This window comes from Nerophis lumbriciformis, linkage group LG11 (genome assembly GCF_033978685.3).
Source record: "Nerophis lumbriciformis linkage group LG11, RoL_Nlum_v2.1, whole genome shotgun sequence".
Classification (NCBI taxonomy): Eukaryota; Metazoa; Chordata; class Actinopteri; order Syngnathiformes; family Syngnathidae; genus Nerophis; species Nerophis lumbriciformis.
This window is the reverse complement of record NC_084558.2, coordinates 36,968,694-36,990,032: the sequence shown is the minus strand read 5'-3', so window position 1 is coordinate 36,990,032 and position 21,339 is coordinate 36,968,694. Positions and strand designations below refer to the sequence as shown.

The following is a 21,339-nucleotide window of genomic DNA, read 5'->3' as shown; positions in this document are numbered from 1 at the left end:
TAATCAGATGTGGATTTAGTAGGATTTCATACATAATGTGTGCTCTGTAATTGTTCGACATCTGACATGTTTTGTTGTTTTTAACATGTAATGCTATGAAACAAATCCAGAAACATAGCCCAAGATGTGTATATAGTGCAGTGCTTCTCAATAATTTTCTGTTGAGACTCCCTTAAATAGAATAAATTATTTTACGCCCCCCCCCCCCCAAGTCTCCACCGTGACTATTAATAGTATAATTTAGCTATAAAATTGTTGTAACTATACCTCTGCTTAACATTGTAAGTTTATTAACTTTAAAAGAAACACACCGGCCTTTCCTCGTTTCCCACCGTGGTTACAGTGAAGCTAAGTGCTACATATGCGTCATCATATTCTTGTACGGCAAAAAAAAAGCATGTTTCCCGAGGTCACACACGCCCGCCCCATGGGGACCCGCTCACTATTTGAGAAGGTCTGATATAGTGTAACATAGTGCTCAACAATATGGCACTCCCTACAGTAAATGCCAATGGTGGGGTGTGAGATGTCGGGGGGCCTAAATAAACTTATTTTGAAAAGTATTTCTAGCTGTTGTTCAGCTCATTTTATTGATCTATTTTGATAATCAGGTGATGTTTTGAACAGATTAATAAATATGAAGTTCTCAATAGGGATGTCCCGATCCAGGTTTTTGCACTTCCGATCCGATACCGATATTGTTTTTGCACTTCCGATCCGATACCGATACTGACCGATACCGATACTGGCCTATCCGAGCATGTATTAAAGTTTAAAGTTATTTAGCCTACTTAGTTGTCAGAATCATGTTGAAAAGGGTTTTAGTACTCTTGATAACAACTAGCCAGCTGAATTAGGGGAGTTTGAATAATACACAATGGTTGGTAACAAGAAACTGACCTGTTTATTCAAGGATAAACACAAATAGACAAAATTATACATGACAAACAGAAATGGCATCATTGAAACTAGGGCTGGGGGATATGGCCTTTTTTTAATATTGCGATATTTTAAGGCCATATTGCGATACACGATATATACCTCGATATTTTGCCTTAGCCTTGAATGAACACTTGATGCATATAATCCCAGCAGTATGATGATTCTATGTGTTTTGATTGATTGAGACTTTTATTAGTAGGTTGCACAGTGAAGTACATATTCCGTACAATTGACCACTAAATGGTAACACCCCAATAAGTTTTTCAACTTAAATTGATTCATGATACAGATATATACTATCAGATATATACTATCATCATAATGCAGTCATCACACAAGATAATCACATTGAATTATTTACATTATTTATAATCTGGGGTGTGGAGTGGGGGCGCCTGATGTAAGTGTCAAAAAGACAGCCAAAAGAGTTTGATATGAGAATAAATCTAAAGTTAAAATATAGGGTAGAAATGCACCCATTTGCAGGAAATGTAGTCTTGATTTTCAAAATGTTCCATCAATGCTTGCATGTCTACATTAAAACATTCTTCTTCATACCGCATTAATATATGCTACTTTTAAACTTTCATGCAGAGAAGGAAATCACAACTAAAAAAATCACTATTTTTTTTCATACGGTGTTGATCTGGAAATGTTTGCCTCGGCATTTTGATGGTGTGGACGTGTGACACCGAATGGAGATAAGCGTCTCGACAGACGTTACAATATTTGAACAATGATGACGAAAACTGTTTTCTCTGTCGTGTCCGTGTGTCGAAAATTATGCGCTTATTTTTGTATTTGATTTTGTGCGTGGCATAGATTTGCCGTGCGCAGAGGACGTTTGAGCAGGCGCGCACCTTAGCGGCTGCGCTAGCATCACAGCTAACGTTAGCCATGCTGCTACCTCTCTGCTGGGAGAGGACGTATATGTATGTGACGTGTGACGTGTGTAAGAAGTTGCGCTTGCTGTCTGTGAGAAGGAGACAGAAGAAGGAGTGGGAAGAGCCTGTAGTGCAATGCCAGCAGCTAAAAGCAACTGCGTGAGAATCCATAGACCTGTGGATGTGTTGAAGGTGTGCTGGAAAATGCGGAATGGAAATAGGGAGCAACAGAAAAGTGGAATGTATTATTTAAATCTGTGCGTTGGAAAACACGGACCGTAGTTTTTTTTAAACTGGATCTGGATCGGCATTTTCCCATGCCTTGCCGATACGCATTTTTTGGCAAATATCGGCGGCCGATCCGATCCAAATATCGGATCGGGACATCCCTAGTTCTCAATAGTATTTTAATTCGGGAGAGGAGTTGGGGGCGGCGTGATAACATTTTGTCCTGAGGGAGAGCATGACAGAAAAGAATTGAGAAGCACTTCTATATGCATTGGTCTTAAATACCTCCAGGGTTGCAAGTTGTGTGCCTTCCATGTCGATCCGGAAGGAGTACAGGTGTTCCGGGCTAGGGTCGGGCGAAACCTGGCAGCCCTCCAGCGTCACAGCAGGCTGGCTCACTTTGGTCTTATTCTTGTCCTGGTAGAACCACAACTGGCCGTTCTTGATGAGACACCAGCAGGTTCGCCACTGACTGTTCACAAGCACGTTGAGGTAGCCTGAAAAGGACTTAAAAGTTGGTATAATCCTACGACTGGGGCGCAAAGATGACAGTATTGGGTTCTCACTCACCCGAAGTATCAACGCATTTTTCAGCGTTCTCCAATGAGGACGCTTTTTTCTTTCCGATATTCATAAGGTTGCTGAATTTTAAACCTGCACTGTATTTTTTCTTCACTGGTAAAAAAGAGGTCAGTCAACTCAGATGTTAAACTGACTGAATTCATAAAAAGAAATCTCACCATCTTTATTCTCGTTAGTCTCAGCATGACCCTCGTTGCTGCTGCCACTTTCTGAAGCCACCGAGTGTCTGTCGCCCACCTCCATCTGTCAGCGTATAGCCGCATGTTACATATGGTAGCACCAATGTCTACAGTAATACCACTGTACCCTACAAATGTTTTACCTTAGTGCAAATGAGCCTTGGGGAGTCGGTGACACAATGCTGGATGTCGCCGTTCTCTGTCGGCTTAGGGCTGATCTCCTGGATCACCTAATGGGAGAAAAGTATGATATTGTCATATTTATGTTGTGTAGATATTGTACAACACATGATGTAGTAGTTTGTAATGCTCACGGCGGGGAAGAGAAAAGACAAGGAGAGGTGGCAGTAACAAAGTCCGTGGCAAGACGGTGTCGTAGGGTTGTAACGGTATTGTAAATACCACCGTATCAAAATCCTCACAATAATGCCGTAATCCCTGCAGGACGAGAAATAGCTAAACATGCTTCACTACACACCGTTGCTCACCGGCGTCACTGCTAATGATGCCGTTTCTTAATGTAAACAAACGCCATTGGTGGATCTACACCTGACATCCACTGTAATGATACCAAGTACAGGAGTCGATGATTACATCGATATTTTTTAGCATCACAAAATCTTCTTTCGTTTTTTTAACATTGTTAAATAAAACGGACACATGAGGACTTTGAATATGACCAATGTATGATCCTGTAACTACTTGGTATCGGATCGATACCCAAATTTGTGGTATGTATGTAAGGGTGCTACACAATGTGGAGACAAGGCTGCAAAAAAAACAAAAAACAATTAACCAAATTTTCATTGGACAATTGACAGCAAAAAATTGCTACAAAGAGTAGGCTTATACCCACTTTTTTTACATGGAATTGAGCCGGGCCAGATATGGACATATCCGACTTTGCTCGTTAAGTCTACTACATATGGAAGCGCTAAAAACTACAACATGGCTGACGGGGAGAAGACGCAGACGAAGTAGAGGCACGTAAATAAGACGGCACACAAAACGATGTTTCCTGAAGAGACGGTCAGAACGCAGCTTGAAAGCGGTCTGTAAAACATATGTGCAAAATTTTGACAGAAGAACCACCATTGCATGTTATGTAGACCACAAGGAAGTGTTTTAAATGTAGAAAAAAAATCATAAAATGACCCCTTTAAGAGGAGGCTAAAATACTTTACCTAAGTCTGTGTTCATGGAATCTGTGTTTTGGAAAGGTGAAAGTTGTAATGTGTGTGTTGATGTGAAGTTCTGGCCTTCGCATATGTGTGCGGTTTCACAAAGCATCCTGCAATGAAATATATGCATAATGGTGTCTGTGTGGGCCTTGGGTGTTTAACGTCACACACTTGTCCCCATCATTGCAGAATATCCGTACATACACAGTTGTCCTACCTCTGTTATGGCTTGGCTAGTGTACTGCCAGGATAACTTTGGCTGCATTCACACAATTCGGGTGTTTTTGTCAAATCCGATCTTTTTAGTGGGTGTTACAAAAAAGAAATGAGATTTCTAATGTGAATGCAATCTAATCCGCACGCGGACATGACGTTGCACGCACTGCAGTGTTTACGGAAATAGATATGGTTTCCACTCTTCTCGTCTAAGTACTGGCACATTTGTGGCAATTTCAATCAAAGTCAACATTTTCTGAACCATATGATTGCGCGTAGAAAATTAAGAAGCAAAAGGACAAATATTTTAGCTTTGGCAGTTTTTTTAAATATTTTGATTTGATGTCTGCTTGAAGAGCGTGTCTGTGAGAGTTGACACAGGACACAGAAACTTTCACGCGAGACAACATCATATTTTTACCTGTTTTCTGCTTCGTTGTCAACAATTTATTTTGTAACCGTCTATTTTGGCGAACAATTATTACATGTATCGCTTTTTGACGACGTTCTGGTCGAATGAATGCGACCTGAGCGCGGGAGCGTTCACATTGAGGACACACCACATATAGATAAGAAAAAGTTAAAGTTAAAGTACCAATGATTGTCACACACACACTAGGTGTGGTGAAATTTGTCCTCTGCATTTGACCCATCCCCTTGTTCACCCCCTGGGAGGTGAGGGGAGCAGTGGGCAGCAGCGGTGGCCGCGCCCGGGAATCATTTTTTGGTGATTTAACCCCCAATTCCAACCCTTGATGCTGAGTGCCAAGCAGAGAGGTAATGGGTCCCATTTTTATAGTCTTTGGTATAACTCGGCCGGGGTTTTAACCCACAACCTACCGATCTCAGGGCGGACACTGTAACCACTAGGCCACTGAGTAGGTCTGAAAGAGGAAAGAGTGAAAGAGGTCTGGGTCAAAGACGAAAAATTCAGAATTGCACTGTTCACACGGCCATGAAAAAATCCGATACAGGTCACATATGGGCAAAAGAAATCGGAATTGACCTGCAATGTGAACAAGGTCTTTGTCTCGTTCTCATTCTGTGTAGGTGTCATGTCTACGGAAAAACTCGGGGGGAAAAAAGGCGGACACAGATCTAGTTCTTATTGCATCTCCCTGTCCCTTTTCTGCTATAAAATGCATCCTGCCGAGCAACAAGTGCCAAAAGGTGACAAACAATTGTCATTTTCCTTGAATGTACCCTGAGCCACTGCTCTGTCTGCTCCTTGCTCTGCAGCCCCAGCACGATGGCTTCCCCGCCGACGGGCACGATCTTCAGTTTGTGCTCCTTCCTCTTAAGCTGCTTCTCCTTGTAGGTGACGCTGCAACCCAGCAGGCTGACATCCAGCAATGGTGTCTGCTCCTTGGAGCTCTTGTAGCACTGAAAAGCAGCAGATGTGAGTGACACTTAAGTAGTACACCAGTCAAAATTCAATTCATAGAGGTTTTTTATTTTTTTACCAGGAGACGATGCTCTCTGATGACACACAGCTGCTTGGCCCACTGGCCCAGCCACTTCTTCCTCCACAGGAAGGCGCAAATGCGAGCGTCCTTCATCAGTTCAATGGACGCCTCGGTGGACGGCCACTGGTGCTGCGCCGACTTCCCCCTCGTTACCTCCTCCTCATCGTAGGACTCGTACGAGCTGCTGACCGCCTCACCATCTTCTGTGAGGTACGCCAGAATGACCGCGATGAAACGAGATGGTAAAATGGTTCAGTGGAAGTGCTTGGAGGTTGCGGGGGGGGAGTTTGAAGGACAGACAGGAAGTTGGCTTGTGCAGTGACATGGACAGACAAGACAAGTAGCTACCCCGGGTGATGACAGCATAGACAATGCTGTCAGAGCTCGCCACTCGCAACTGTCGCCGCGAGAGGAGGCCGTACATGTCTGCACGACAGCCAGGGGCAGCAGGAAGAGAAGAAGAGAGAAAATTGGGCCAAAAATGTTTTTACATACAGTACAGGCCAAATGTTTGGACACACCTTCTCATTCAATGAGTTTTCTTTATTTTCATGACTATTTACTTTGTAGATTGTCACTGAAGGCATCAAAACAATGAATGAACACATGTGGAGTTATGTACTTGACACAAAAAGGTGAAATAACAGAATGCAAAGAGCGTGCGAAAAAGTAATCAGAGCAAAGGGTGGCTATTTTGAAAAAACTAGAATATAAAACATGTTTTCAGTTATTTCACCTTTTTTTTAAGTACATAACTCCACATGTGTTCATTTATAGTTTGGATGCCTTCAGTGACAATCTTCAATGTAAATAGTCATGAAAATAAAGAAAACTCATTGAATGATGAGAGTGTGTGTCCAAACATTTGGCCTGTACTGTACATCTGATACACTAATTGGACACAACATTAGGTACAACAATTAGAGGGAAAATACCACAATTTTGACATTTCCCTTAACATCTGTACCATATTTACACGTTTCACTTCATTTGGAAAAAAAAAAAAAATTCTTTCACTGGGACATTTTGGTGCACATTTTGACATTTACTCTCATTAAGACAGTGATTCTCAAACTGTGGGTTCCTTCTAGTGTTATGCCCGATAATGTTAATTTGATATATTCAAACACAGTGTTACTTTTCAAACTGTGTGTAATGTTAAAGTGGCCAAAAATAATAAATATACTTGGTAAATAAAACCTTGGCCTTGTTTTTAATGGATATGTATGTTAATGTTTGTCATTATGGTGGTACTTGGAGAGCCAAGTTTTTTCTGATGTGGTACTTGGTGAAAACAGTTTGAGAACTACTACTTTAGGACATTTGCAGTAATTATTTAAAGATTTTACTTTATTTAGCTCAAAATACAACATTGCATTTTATTAAGATGTTTAGCTGGAATTGTGAGATTTGTCTTCATGGTAACATTTGGTGGAAAGTATGACATTTTCTTTAAAAATATAACATCCTTCTTTGAGAGGAATGTCTTAAAAGTTTTAACACTTCATTTATACAATGTTTGCAGCAATTTTGACAATTCACTTTAATGGGGGTTTTGAAGCAAATTTCAACACTTCAATCATTGGGACTTTTTTGGAGCAAATTAAGATATTTCGCCTACTTTGTGAAATGTTGCTCAAACTTTAAAATAATCCATTTATTCTCGACATCTGGAGCAAACTTTGGTGATATTTTTAAACTTCCCTTGCATTAAAATGCCTGGCTTGAATGTTGTCATTTCCTTTTAAAATATGACATTGCCCTTCTTGTAGACATTTGTCTAAACATTTAAACACTTAGTTTTTGCAAATTTTGGAGCAATTTTGACATTTCACTTTGGCGTATTTTAAGTAAATGTTTGACATTTCCAATGATTGTGACTTTTAGAGCACATTTAGATTTTTTTTATATCATTGTGAAAATTTGCTCAAATTCTAAAGAAATCCCTTTATTGGGACTTGCAAAGCAGATTTTGGGATGTGTTGCTCTAATGTTGACATTCCCTTTGAAAATATGACATTTCTCTGAGATGTTGGTCTAAAATGTTGAACACTTTGTTTTTGCAATATTTGGATACATTTTGAAATTCAATTTTTTTGCCGCATTTGCAGCTAATTTTGACGTTTTCAACCATTGGGACATTTGGCACAAACTGATGAGAATTTTTGGGGAGAACTTAAACATTTACCTTGATTGAGACTTCCGGAGCAAGTAAATTACCGTAAAAATATGCTGGAACTTTCAGAGTAAAATCTGACGTTTTAATCAGTTTGAACATTTGGACCTATTTTTAACATTTCCCTTTATAGGGACATTGGGAGCAAATTAAAAAAAAAAAAAAAATCACTTAACCGGACTTCTGTGGCAAATTAAATAATTTTGCTTCATTGTAAAAATGTCCTCAAATCTTTAGAGTGAAATCTGATTTTCCATCCATTGTAAAAAAAAAATTGCAGCACATTTTGACATTTCCCATCATTGGGACAGTAGTTGTTTTTCATCGTTAGCATTTTGTTGTCAATGTAGTGTTTCATAGTTACGCAAAATGTAATGTCACCAACCATTGACGGTTTCCTCATAAGGCTGAGCCTCCTCGTAGTAACTCTCTGACATTTCCAAGCTGTTCTGTGCTGGGACGACAGGAAGTGGAAAAGGCTCCCGAGTCAGGGCGCTCTGATGGGAAATATAAAAGAATGTACAATAATAAATACATGGTAAAAACATACATAACCTCATTAAATTGAAGCACCCCATTTTTGACAAAAACTCTATAGCATCCCATCCTGACCGTATTGTGTTACTCTGATATATGCATTATAAAGGTACTTCCTAATCTACTCAGTGGCCTAGTGGTTAGAGCGTCTGCCCTGAGATCGGTAGGTTGTGAGTTCAAACCCTGGCCGAGTCATACCAAAGACTATAAAAATGGGACCCATTACCTCCCTGCTTGGCACTCAGCATCAAGGGTTGGAATTGGGGGTTAAATCACCAAAAATGATTCCCGGGCGCGGCACCGCTGCTCCCCACTGCTCCCCTCACCTCCCAGGGGGTGAAGAAGGGGATGGATCAAATGCAGAGGACAAATTTCACCACACCTAGTGTGTGTGTGACAATCATTGGTACCGGTACTTTACTTTAATCAGGTCACTTCAGTAGGTGAACTCTGTCAAACCCAGAGAGTTGAATGAAAAATATTTTTTTTGTTCTGCTGCCGATAAATGACTCATCCTAAATCTTTCTACTTTTCACAGTATCCCAAGGCAGATACATTCCCTGCAAGATCACTGAAATATGAGCTGGAACAGATGAGCAGAGGAGGCGCAGATATCATACAAACCAATGCCCCCGGGGGGAGGTGAGTGGAAAAGTGGAGCGGTTTTACAAGGTTTTAGATCTATTTTATATAAACAAAAAAGATCAAAAGTGATGTATTTAGGCTGGGAATTATTTTGTTACTGTTCATTTCCTGTCAATGTAATGCTAAAAAGCTAACACGGCGTGTTGATAGTTGCATTATATGGATATGTATCCTGTGACAGTGTATCAAGGAGATGACATATCCTTCCTTCACTAAGTGCAAAAGTGAAAAACTAAAGGTAATGTTTAGCTTTCTGTTTATTTCTCATATCCAATTTCTATGTTATCTTTCTCCCTACACCAGATTGCAAATGGTAGACTCAAGTCCGTCTATTCCAAAAGTGCACTAGTATGTCATTTTCTTGACAAAGTAGCCCGTTAACTAGCAAACACCAATATTCACTCATGTTGGCATGTTTTTTTTTTTTATTTGTTCATGTATTTTTGTTTGAGTTACAATTAGGGATGTTCCAATCACGGTTGTACAGTAGGGAAGGAACTTTTATGGACCCATTCCTGGGTGGATCTCCCGTGAGACAAAGAGGGTGGATTAAGCATTTTGCAATGCAGTCTGCTGTAAATGATGGAAAGCGACACCCTTTATAGCAACTGATGCTGTGGTCAAAGTTGGAATTGCCACAAAACACATATTTAAGATATTCAACATTCTTTTAGCCGCCTTCTGGCGGCTAAAGTGGATCATGCACCCCCTAATTAATCACTTTTCTTGTGTCATCAGAGAAATGGACATTGAAACAGTGTAGGTCTGACTTGGTAGGATATGTGCAGCGATCAGTGAACATAGTGAGTTAAGAAAGCATAAGAACATTTGATTATTTACAATCCGGGGAGGTGGGATGTGGAGGGGGCCATGTGAATCCCCTTCCTACTGTATGCTGTCGATTCCTATACGGATCACATGTAATCACATGTAATTTTTTCAATTTATTTATGTTGAGTGCTATTGACAGTTTAACAATATCAACACAATTTTAACTAGATCCTTTTTATCGTTTATTACATAATACCTGGGATTTATATAGCGCTTTTCTAAGTACCCAAAGTCGCTTTACATGTAGAACCCATCATTCATTCACACCTGGTGGTGGTAAGCTACTTTCATAGCCACAGCTGCCCTGGGGTAGACTGACGGAAGCGTGGCTGCAATTTGCGCCAACGGCCCCTCCGACCACCACCTATCATTCATCATTCAATTCACCGGTGTGAGTGGCACTGGGGGCAAAGGGTGAAGTGTCCCGCCCAAGAACACAACGGCAGCGATTTTTGGATGGTAAGAGGTGGGGAGCGAACCTGCAACCCTCAGGTTTCTGGCACGGTTGCTCTACCCACTACGCCATGCCGCCCACTACATACATGCATAAATGTCAATAGTATACAATAACGACACAAGAGCAAAACTGCTGTATGATTCTTGGGTTTTTGGTTCAAAGGCTTCCTTTGTCCAAGTAATTATTCCCTGAATTTGTAAACCTTAACAAAAACTACAAAAATTGGAAGAAAATAAGAATATTGTCCTAATCATTCTAGTATCGATCATATACCAATACTATACATGGTATCGACACCACCGGTTTATGGATCTTACATGTTGTGTACTGACTGTAACAATGCCTAGACACCAATAATTGTTATATTATCCTCTATCTCTCTTATTATTCTACTTGCTAATTTGATGTTAATAGCTGCTTACTTTCTGCTGCAACATGGTTCCATCTACATTCTTAAAGTTGACTGAGCACTTTTTTCTTGGTGTTGTTTAAAGCTAGATTAGCAGTTAGCTATTAACATGCCTGCTCCTGGCGTGCTCTTGGTGTGTAACATGTTGAGACTCGTCCTCCAGTGATAATGTTACTTAAGGCATGGCGCAGTGGTAGAGTGGCCGTGCGCGACCCGAGGGTCCCTGGTTCAATCCCCACCTAGTACCAACCTCGTCATGTCCTGAGCAAGACACTTCACCCTTGCTCCTGATGGGTGCTGGTTAGCGCCTTGCATGGCAGCTCCCTCCATCAGTGTGTGAATGTGTGTGTGAATGGGTAAATGTGGAAGTAGTGTCAAAGCGCTTTGAGTACCTTGAAGGTAGAAAAGCGCTATACAAGTACAACCCATTTATCATTTATTTATTTACTAAGAAATGCAGTGTATTTGCTGTAATAGATGTGATTATAATCCCCTTAGGGGAGCTAGCTGGTAGCTGCTTGTCAGCCGTGGGGAACGACAAATAAATACAATGTCAGCTAGGGGGGGATCAGTGTTAAAATGCATTAACCAGCAATGGCAATCATGTACTTTTTTTTTTTTTTTTACAAAAATTCGCCTGATCGGTCTGCACAGTACAGGTTATGGGAAACACTTTCGTGCCCCAGTGTCAAAAATGGTACGGCTCTATGCTGTCCTGTTTCCGCCTTACTGTATCAATCAATCAATCAATGTTTATTTATATAGCCCTAAATCACAAGTGTCTCAAAGGGCTGCACAAGCCACAACGACATTCGCGGTACAGAGCCCACATAAGGGCAAGGAAAAACTCAACCCCAATGGGACGTCGATGTACTGTACGTCATCTTACGTGAACCAGGAAGTGACCTGCTAACCCATGACTATTAAAACAAAGTCCTAATGCCTTTTTTTTTTTTTTTCTTCTATTAGCTAAATATATTTTAATTTTCAGCAAATTGAGTCATGCTGGTACCACTCAACCGCCCTGAAATAGAACAAAAAATAGTGCATTCTTATAGTCTATGAAAGTAGTGGAACAAAAAATACAGTGCGTTACAACTTATTTTACTTTTTGTTAGTGCAATTTGTTAACAGTTTGAGAACTATTTTAAGTCAGAACCTACTTATTAAGACATATGTTGGGGTTTATTTCTACCGTAAATCATCACACGCAGGCGTTAAAGCATCTGTTTTTAATTAAAGGGAATTCCAGGGTAGCAGCAGCCTCTTGAGCTGCCCACCGTATCACTATATTCTCCCTGTTCTGCAAGCTTAAACAGTATGTCAGCTAAATCCACTGTGATACAAAATATACAATCTAAAGGTGATAGCAACCGTTTTCTAAATGAAGACACTTCACTTTCACTGAACATAATCTCAGTAAAACTGAATTGACCTAGCAGTCTGCGAGTAAGCAACCAAGCAAGCAGCAGGGGCGACAGAGGAGAAGTAATCCGGGTGTGGTGGAGGTGATTGGAGCAAATACTAGGGGGAAAAAAAAGTCAGAGGAACATGGAAAATCCCTGGTTCCCTTGCCAAGAATCTGCTGCAACAAAAACATGAACAGAGTGAATCTGGAAGCTCAGCAGTGTGGAACACAATCACTCTTGAAATGAAAGTATTTGAACTAATATCACACAAGCTTTGCAAAAGTTGCGGAAAAGAGAAGATATGTTTTCTTACAGCGCATGTGACGTAATGACACTTTGCCAGAAAATAAATACTGTGTGAGTGTATAAAAGGCTTTTGTAAAGTGAATTGTTTTAAAAATGTCTCCCAAATTCTAACACAACCACATGAATTTGAATTGATTTTGTATACAGGAAGTAGAATTGAAATTCAAAAATTTGAGGAAGTAGAAATGAAATGCCAATTGATCATTTCAGTGTATTCCATAGTCATGCTTTACATATTCCATACATAACTGTCTATATTACATAAATATTATTACAGTACTATGAGCCTTACGTACAGATTGCAGTATATCTTAATTATAGCAATGTTTTTCAAATTTTAAATACGAAATTTTGCACTAGTCTGGTGCATACAGTATTTCTGTAGAATTCTGTTTAAAAACAGATTTCATCTACAGTTAAAAAAAGCTCTTTGACCTAAAATGTCAGGTAAAATATGATCTATACAAAAATGTTGCACTCAGACTAAATTTATAAATGATTGTGAGAATGAATTTTTTTAAGAAACATAGTCGTAGTAGTACAATGTCATTGTGCTGCCAGTTACTATTTTAAGTCCTCAGAGTTAAACACCAATGCCAGTCAAGTTCATTTCTGTTAATCACCGATTGCCTGAGTCGACCTCGCTGTGGATGTCAGTTTTCATTTCCCCCCTTCCTCTTGACGCTTCCAAAGCAGCACAGCTGCTATCTATAGAACGACTCTATTTTCAGCCCATGCAGACTGGTCGCAATGGAACTCTCACAAACCGTTTGTTTACTGGTCACAAATAGGGATAATTCTACACTGGAGTGACACATTTTCCAAAGGGATAAAAAAGACCCTGATTTAAGAAGATCATGGAAGATCCCGATGGACCACGAATCTTTCAAGGGGAAAATGCGACCCTTGATCTGGTTGAAAAAGAGAAGGAGGCCGGCTGGGTGAGGGTGAAAGTGGAGGAGAGCTGGTTCACCGTGGAGAGGGCCTTTCTAGCGAGGCACAGCAACTACTTCTCCGCGCTCTTTCAGTCTGGGATGCTTGAAAGTGAGCAGAAAGAGGTCTACCTTAAGGGAGGGGTGCATGCAAGGGGTTTTCTTATTGCCCTTGCTGTGTGCAAGGAGGAGAATCCAACTGTCTGCGACCCGGACGAGCTCGTAGATGCAGTGGAATGTGCCGCTTTCCTTCAGGTGCCTTGTTTGACTGAGCATCTGTGTGACATCATCGACTCGGACAACTGTCTCTTGCTTTACCATGCAGCCCACATCTTCGGGCTGCAGGAACTCTTTCACGGCGCCGCTTTGTTCCTTTGCGATACCTATGAGGACTTGAGAGAAACAGCAGAGGCAACAATCCCTGAAGACCTGCTGCGGTATTCCCAGTCGTTATCCCCTGCGTCTTACATTGCAATCGGTACCCATTCTCCTTCAATGGAACAGCTCCGTGACTCCTTCAGAATCGTGTGCTACCTCGATGAGAAGGAAGAAGAATGGAAGCATCTCACAAACCTCCCCACCCTTTGCAGCACATCCATGGCCGGCGTGGCGGTGCTGGACAACCGTTTGTACATCGTCGGGGGAGTTTTTGGTTATGGAAAGGACACGCTGGACGGTGGCTTCTGCTTTGACCCTGAATCAGGGATTTGGACCGCTCTTCCGGGGCCGCAACAACCGAGGAAGGACTTCACTTTCTTGGGGCATGAAGGGCGACTTTATGCCATTGGTGGTGAGTTCCAGAAAAGATGTGTGGCCACTGCGGAGTGTTATGATCCTCAGAAGGGCCAGTGGACTTTAATACAACAAGCACCAAGGCCGGTAACATCCGCTGCTTGTGCTGTTGCAAGGCGCCGCATGTTTGTTTGCTTCTGGAAGTCACCTGACACCACAGACATCTATGAGTATACACCGCTTAAAGACGAGTGGAAACTCGCGACTACCATGACCAGACATCAGAGCTACGGCCACTGTATGGTCGCCCACAGAGACAATTTGTACGTGATGCGCAATGGGCCTTGCGACGACTTCCTCCGCTGTCTCATGGACTGTTACAATATCACCACAGGACAATGGACAGCCATGCCTGGACACTACATCAACAGCAAGGGGGCGCTGTTCACCGCAATGATTAGGGGGGACTCTGCGTTCACTGTGAAACACATGCTAACGCTTGAATACACCATCAGTGCACAAGAGTGGAAGCCCCGAAGGCAGATGAAGGGTTTTCCAAAGAGTGGATCACTTTGGACGTGTTTAATTAGGCTTCCCAAGACAGGACCAATAGAACCACAGGTTGATGCACGGGGGAAGAAAAAGGAAATGCCTTTGAAAGACGGAAAGGAGGGATTTGTCGATGATATTCTGTAGGAATTCTGCGAATTGCATATTGTCAAACACTTGATTAGCGGTAGCTGCTCTCTTGGAGAACTCAAGAGACATTATTGTTCAACCCTACAGCTCTCTTTGTGTCCCATGAGTGATATGTGGACAATTTTTTTTAGCTTATCCAGGAATTAAATATGTCCAGGATCCACTTCAGTCCTCAAACATTTTTTCAGTTTTACATCCTTGGGGAAGTCATAGCTTACCGTTCTCGGGGGCGGCAGATTTGGAAGGCTCTTCTGTGGGACAGGCGCATGTTTGCTCGCTTTTCCATTGACCAAGTCATCTGTTCTGTCATCTAGGATGTTAAAAAGTAGGATGTTAGTGAATGTCAGTAACACAAGCTTAGACTCCATCAACTAAAATAAACACACAGGAAAAGGGAATAAGTAATTTAGGGATGTCCCACATCAGAGAGTGGATAGTCAGATGGGGTCAATTTGAGTGGTTTTGAAACGCTTTGATTTTCAGACTAATAAATACCGCAGTACCAGACTTAGTTCAACATTTTCTGTGAACATAAACAAAAGCACCTTTTGTTCCGTGTGAAGGTTTATGTATAAATTTTACATAGCTGAAAGCTGGATTCCTACCTGTAAGGTTGCTGTATTTCATCTCAATTAGTGGTACAGTTCATGGTGGTCTTATGGGTTGTGCTCAAAATGCTTTGGAAGACATTCATGTAATACAGATAACATTTTTATAGCCATTGGACAAATGATCAATGACTTATGGGCAGTTAATTGCTAACAAAGTGGGAATGCATGTGTTGACATTTTCTCACTCCTGTGTGCTGTGGTTCTGGAGTAGAAGATTAAGCAGTAAAAGTGTTACTTTTTTACGTTTAACGCCTACATACCTGTACATTTTTTACAATGGATAAGGTATGTTGAAGTGCAAAAATTTAGAAGATAACATTTTGACATTGTATGGGGGCCAGCCAAGCTGTACGTTCGTAAACCTCACTCCCTGACAACTTCAAAGAGTGCTAGTAAAGGAAGATCAGAAACACAACACAGAACTGCTATATAAGCAAGCTGTTTACTCTTAACTTGTTCCTGTTATGCTAGGCTAACAGGCAGAGTGCAACAATCATTTTCCACCACAGCCTACTGAACAAACGGGACAATCATAATATAAATATTGAATTATTATGTAACTGCAGAACGTCTTGACTCCCTGTGAACACGAAAAAACAAAGCTTGATCAATTTTTTTAGCAGCCTCAAATCTCATAGCTCCAACTGTCTCTGAAACAAAACTACAGAGAAAAAAATATATATTTTATGGTCCAAACAAAACAGGCCCGGCTACAGATGGCGAGGAGCTATGAAGAAACAGACAGGAAATGGTGAAGGTGGGGGTTTGGAGAAGAAGGGCGGGGGATTCGGGTTGTCTGTGACTGCAGCTTGTGTCTGCTTTTCACTCGACAAGCGAGAGGTGCAATAACTCATGTCGACTGTAACTGTTTGACCCACTTGGACAACCTCAACGTAGAAAACTGGGAAGACGAGAGACTATTTTTTACTGTGTGTATTTGGTAATAGCTTACTGCAAAAGTCTCTTATAAGGATTATCCATCCATCCATTTTCTACCACTTGTCCCTCTTGGGGTCGTCGGTGGTGCTGGAGCCTATCTCAGCTGCATTTGGGCGGAAGGCAGGATACACCCTGGACAAGTCGCCACCTCATCGCAGGGCCAACGCAGATAGACAAGATTGACACTAGGGCAATTTAGTGTTGCCAATCAACCTATCCCCAGGTGCATGTCTTTGGAGGTGGGAGGAAGCCAGAGTACCCGGAGGGAACCCACGCAGTCACGGGGAGAACATGCAAACTCCACACAGAAAGACCGCAAGCCGAACCCAGGACTTTCTTATGTTTTAATATTACATTTAGTAGGTATACTTAAGTGCTAAAACCTTACTGGTTTAATTGGCAGCCCTAAAAGATAGACAATAATCTGTGAAAACAACAGTTAGAAGACATACATTTGACCTTCCTGGCCCTGGGATAGCTAACTTGTTATGCTAAGCTATTTACAATTATAATGCTAAGCTAGCAGGCTGCTCGTTACAGCAATTAAAATTGTTATAATAATTAATTTAAATGTTGAGTGTTACTTGATGCAAATTAATGGACTTTGTCTCTATTTCCAAAAGTATAGGCTAAGCTTGCAGCTTGTTCCTGTTATCATGCTAGCTAACAGGCTGCTAGTTGTAGCAGTTGTATATTTGCCTACGACAGATTACCTAATAATAACAACAGAACCGAGTTCGCCTTTGCAGTTTAAAAAGTATCTATTTTTACCCAAATTAGTTTAAGAAGTCTGAAGAGAAATTCAGAATCAGATTTGGTTTATCATTTACAGTTTTTCATTGAAACTCTTTCAAAGGATGATATGCCAACAAATGAAATGCTGATAGACATACCTACAAAAAACAACAACATTGTAATCATCTTATAAAAGGTAGTAGTGTTTTACGTTTTTTAAATTTACTGCTGGTAATAACATTTATTTTGTCACTCTATGTAAAAATCTGCACGGCAACCACATAATTTCCCTACTGCCCTATAAACAAAGGTCTATCCTATAACGTATTTTTGCACATTCATGATAAATAACTGTGCTAACACATTAAAACTCCTCTCTCCTACTGTTTAATATACATCCATTAAAACAAAAACTTTTTTTTTTTTACCTTTTTCCTGCTTTTCCTTCCCGCCAACAACCACTTTATTCATGTAGATGTACTCCTCATCGGCACCTGTGTAATAACAATAGGATTATAGTTACCATAAACACCAACACTTATTTTTAGTTTATATTACATTTTAGAAGTTGTTTTGATGAGATATTTCCAGAAAGACCTGATCATAGAGGAGTAATGACAGGTTAGGAAGATATTGCTTTGACAATGTCGCATAAACTTAAAACAAAGTGGCAGTTCCAACAGAATTAATTTCTGCTGACTTGTATCGAGACATCAAAGGAAATGTCTTCAACTTTGGGTGCGACACGGAAGAACTTTGAAATCGATATCTAGAGCAGAATGTCAAAGCAAAAATGAAAGAAAATAGGAACAGATGAAAGGCTATTTATAAACTTGTGCTCAAAGGAAGTGAGCGTCCCCAGTGGATGAATGTGGCTTTGGAATAATGACACAGTCAAGAGCCAGGAGAGGAAGCTTAGAGGAACAAGTCCAAGACCTGAACATGGAAACAGAAGAATATTGCAGTTTGTGTGTGTCACCGAAAGTGAGGGACCCAAAATTGACGAGTTGGTCACAATAGTTAAATACAGTAACCTGTCATTTTTTCACATGACTGTGAATGACACTTGTAGCACTCTCTATGGGTTGTGCTCAAAATGCAGATATCCTACACATTTTTGTAATCATTAGACATCACTTACACACAATGACAGTGTTTCCTCGCCACTTACTACAGTCTCAGTGCATCGCACATTTTAAAATACCATTGAGTACACTGAAATGTGAGTAGCCATTCAAGTTTCATGGTAAAGTTGCGTAGGTTTTACACTTTCAAATGTTTTACGCGCATACGAAAGGTTTATTACCCCGAATTTCCACTGAATGCGTAACTGCCGCGGACAAGCACACGCGCGCCGGCGGACTCTTCCCGTTTTTATTCGAGTCAATGTGTCAATGTATACCGTCAGCGGAACGTCACGACATGCCGTTCCGCATTCCAGCGCTAAATATAAGCACAGCTTCTATTTTTGCCGGACGCCGCAACAAATCTGTTCAATTTTGCTAAAATCTGCTAGTGTTGGAAGTCATGCATAAGCACAAAATAAAATACTCCGTCTTTAAGGCGCATTGTATTTTAAACTTTGAAAGGTCCTATTGCAGGGGTGTCAAACTCATTTTAGCTCAGGGGCCGCATGGAGGAAAATTTGTGCACACGCGGGCCAGACTATTAAAATCATGGCATTAAAACTATAAAATAAAGACAACTTCAGATGGTTTTCTTTGTGTTACTTTGGCCAAAAATGGAACAAACACATTCTGAAAATCCATCCATCCATTTTCTACCGCTTGTCCCGTTCGGGGTCACGGGGGTGCTGGAGCCTATCTCGGCTGCATTCGGGCGAAAGGCAGGGTACACCCTGGACAAGTCGCCACCTCATTGCAGGGCCAACACAGATAGACAGACAACATTCACACTCACATTCTCACACTAGGGCCAATTTAGTGTTGCCAATCAACCTATGCCCAGGTGCATGTCTTTGGAGGTGGGAGGAAGCCAGAGTACCCGGAGGGAACCCAAAATATTACAATAAAAATATAGAAAAAAGTACCGGCAGCGGTAAAGTTTAGATCTTTGAAGGACAGAAGAAAGTGAACGAATGTTTATAACTGAATACATTTACATATGCATAAACATTTTTTTTCTTTTGTATTATTTTTGTTTATGACTTAACAATTATGACAACCTTTTTCCAAAACACAATATAGAATGTCAAATATAACAGGATAATGCATACATTCATCATTTGTTTTCATAACGGTTACAAAATATGTGGGACCCCATTTTTATGACTTGAAAATTCCTAGTGCCAACACTGATGGAGTATTGGTGCGTGCAAAACAGTAGCAGGCGACTGTGGCCTGAGGGCCGGTTCTAATACTAATCAATCATCATCCCGATGGGCCATAGATAATTCATTCCAGCCTGCGGGCCTTGACTTTGACACCCCTGTCCTAATGGGTGGCGTCGGACATGAAGTCAACTTGTCAAAGGTTTTCAGACTTCATTTCATCTTGTTGACACAAATGGATGAGAACATGCTTATTCTCGCTGTCCGAAGTTAAAGAATAATGTACAGGCATATCCCAGGCAGCTCAATGGGGATATGGGAGCCTGTGTCAAATATCAGCTGATACGGAGACCGGGAAAGCAAAGGACTAATTGTATGACAGGCTCGCCCGGGATGATGTTACTGTTACATGGTAATTGTTATATATTGTATATATGATCTAAACATATAATATAATATATCAGTATATGTCATATACTGTACATATATTATGTAAATATTACGTATATATGTTATATTTTATATTGGTTATAGTCTATTTTATACATTCATTGTCCTTTCCATCCTTTGTAACTGAGCTACTGTGTGGAACAATTTCCTTTTGTGGATCATTAAAGTTTGTCTTAGTCGAAGTTGCAACCAACACTTTTGGTTAAATTAACAAGAGGAAACCTTTTCTGCTCACATTTTCAACATTCAAGCAATGTTCAATAAAAGTACAGTAACTAACATTTTAACAGCTTTACCTGCAAAATAAAGTTCCCCGACCCGGCCATACAGTTTCTGTTCTGTGCTCTGGTGTTGCAGATGAAGGACAGTGTCCCAGGTGTTCGGTTGATGGTGTTGGCCCCTCGCTTCCTAATTTCCATATTCTCTTTGATCCACCTCTTGTAATTGATTTTGTTTCTGATGAAATTACTATTTTTCCGGGAGTACGTGCGTCGCTGTGCCGCTTACGATGTCGGTCACTTCTTTTGTGGCTTAAAGTTGTGTTGCGACTTTATTATTGTGTTGTCGTTTGTATTCGTTGGGGCTTTTGCAAACATGCTGTTGCTGAAAGTTTTTGTGTTGTAATTCATGTCATTTCAATGGGTGACGTTTATTTGAGATAAAAGTGTTTCGAGTTAAGAGCTTTGTCCCAGAACCAACTAAGCTAGTAAGTTGAGGTACTACTGTATTATTACTCTTTTATTGGATGTTTTCACTGTTCACTGTAATAGGTGATCAGGCATAACTCCACAACTAGAGAAAAGCATTACGTTCTTTAAAAAATGTTTTCATATACCGTATTTTTCGGAGTATAAGTCGCACCGGAGTATAAGTCGCACCTGCCGAAAATGCATAATAAAGAAGGAAAAAAACATATATAAGTCGCACTGGAGCCCGGCCAAACTATGAAAAAAACTGCGACTTATAGTTCGAAAAATATGGTAATTGTATTAAGAGAACATTTACATTCTATACAGCAGTCTTCATCCATCCATCCATCCATTTTCTACCGCTTGTCCCTTTTGGGGTCGCAGGGGGTGTACTTTTTAATGTACTGGAGTGATGCAATATCATTCATAACTTTTTTTTTGAAATCATTTTAGTTTTTCATTTTACATTTTATGGTACAGAACATGAAATGAAAACATACATACAGTGAGACAAGTGCAAAAGTTACTTTTTGTTTTTTGTTTCTCAAGTTAGATATCACGCTGATTAATCTTGAACATTGTCCATATCCTCCATTTGTCGTTGAACTCTAGCCCTTGGAGTCGTAGGCAGTGTGTTAGCAGTTCCATGGAATACATTTCCTCAACAGTCAGAAGCCATTGATTTTGAGTCGGCATTCTCTCCTTGCCACATTTCCTTGTTATTATCTATTTGCCAGCTATCAACAGGATCTTTACTAAGTATCTGTCCTTCACTGGTACGTTTCGTCATCTAAATTTTCCAAGTTCATGATTG

General features: G+C 40.6%; 2 protein-coding genes across 2 annotated transcripts in view; one reads left to right on the top strand and one right to left on the bottom strand.

The window, feature by feature from the left end:
- The window catches only part of afap1l2 (actin filament associated protein 1-like 2), a 57,985-nt gene that overhangs the window by 7,443 nt on the left and 29,203 nt on the right, over positions 1-21,339 (bottom strand). Inside the window, exons 3-11 of the mRNA XM_061966716.2 lie at positions 17,525-17,590; positions 15,030-15,121; positions 8,240-8,351; positions 5,676-5,881; positions 5,416-5,595; positions 2,959-3,045; positions 2,795-2,879; positions 2,625-2,729; positions 2,340-2,551 (exon numbers count right to left, since the gene is read on the bottom strand). Of these exons, the coding sequence (XP_061822700.2) occupies positions 2,340-2,551; positions 2,625-2,729; positions 2,795-2,879; positions 2,959-3,045; positions 5,416-5,595; positions 5,676-5,881; positions 8,240-8,351; positions 15,030-15,121; positions 17,525-17,590 (1,145 nt within the window). The remainder of the gene's footprint in view (positions 1-2,339; positions 2,552-2,624; positions 2,730-2,794; positions 2,880-2,958; positions 3,046-5,415; positions 5,596-5,675; positions 5,882-8,239; positions 8,352-15,029; positions 15,122-17,524; positions 17,591-21,339) is intronic.
- LOC133610145 (kelch repeat and BTB domain-containing protein 13) lies at positions 13,306-14,890 on the top strand. The gene has a single exon (XM_061966231.2). The coding sequence runs from the start codon at positions 13,306-13,308 to the stop codon at positions 14,806-14,808; it is 1,503 nt and encodes a 500-aa protein (XP_061822215.2). The 3' UTR covers positions 14,809-14,890.

Coding starts and splice junctions, on each gene's coding strand:
- LOC133610145 (XM_061966231.2), top strand. CDS start 13,306: ATGGAAGATCCCGATGGACCACGAATCTTTCAAGGGGAAAATGCGACC.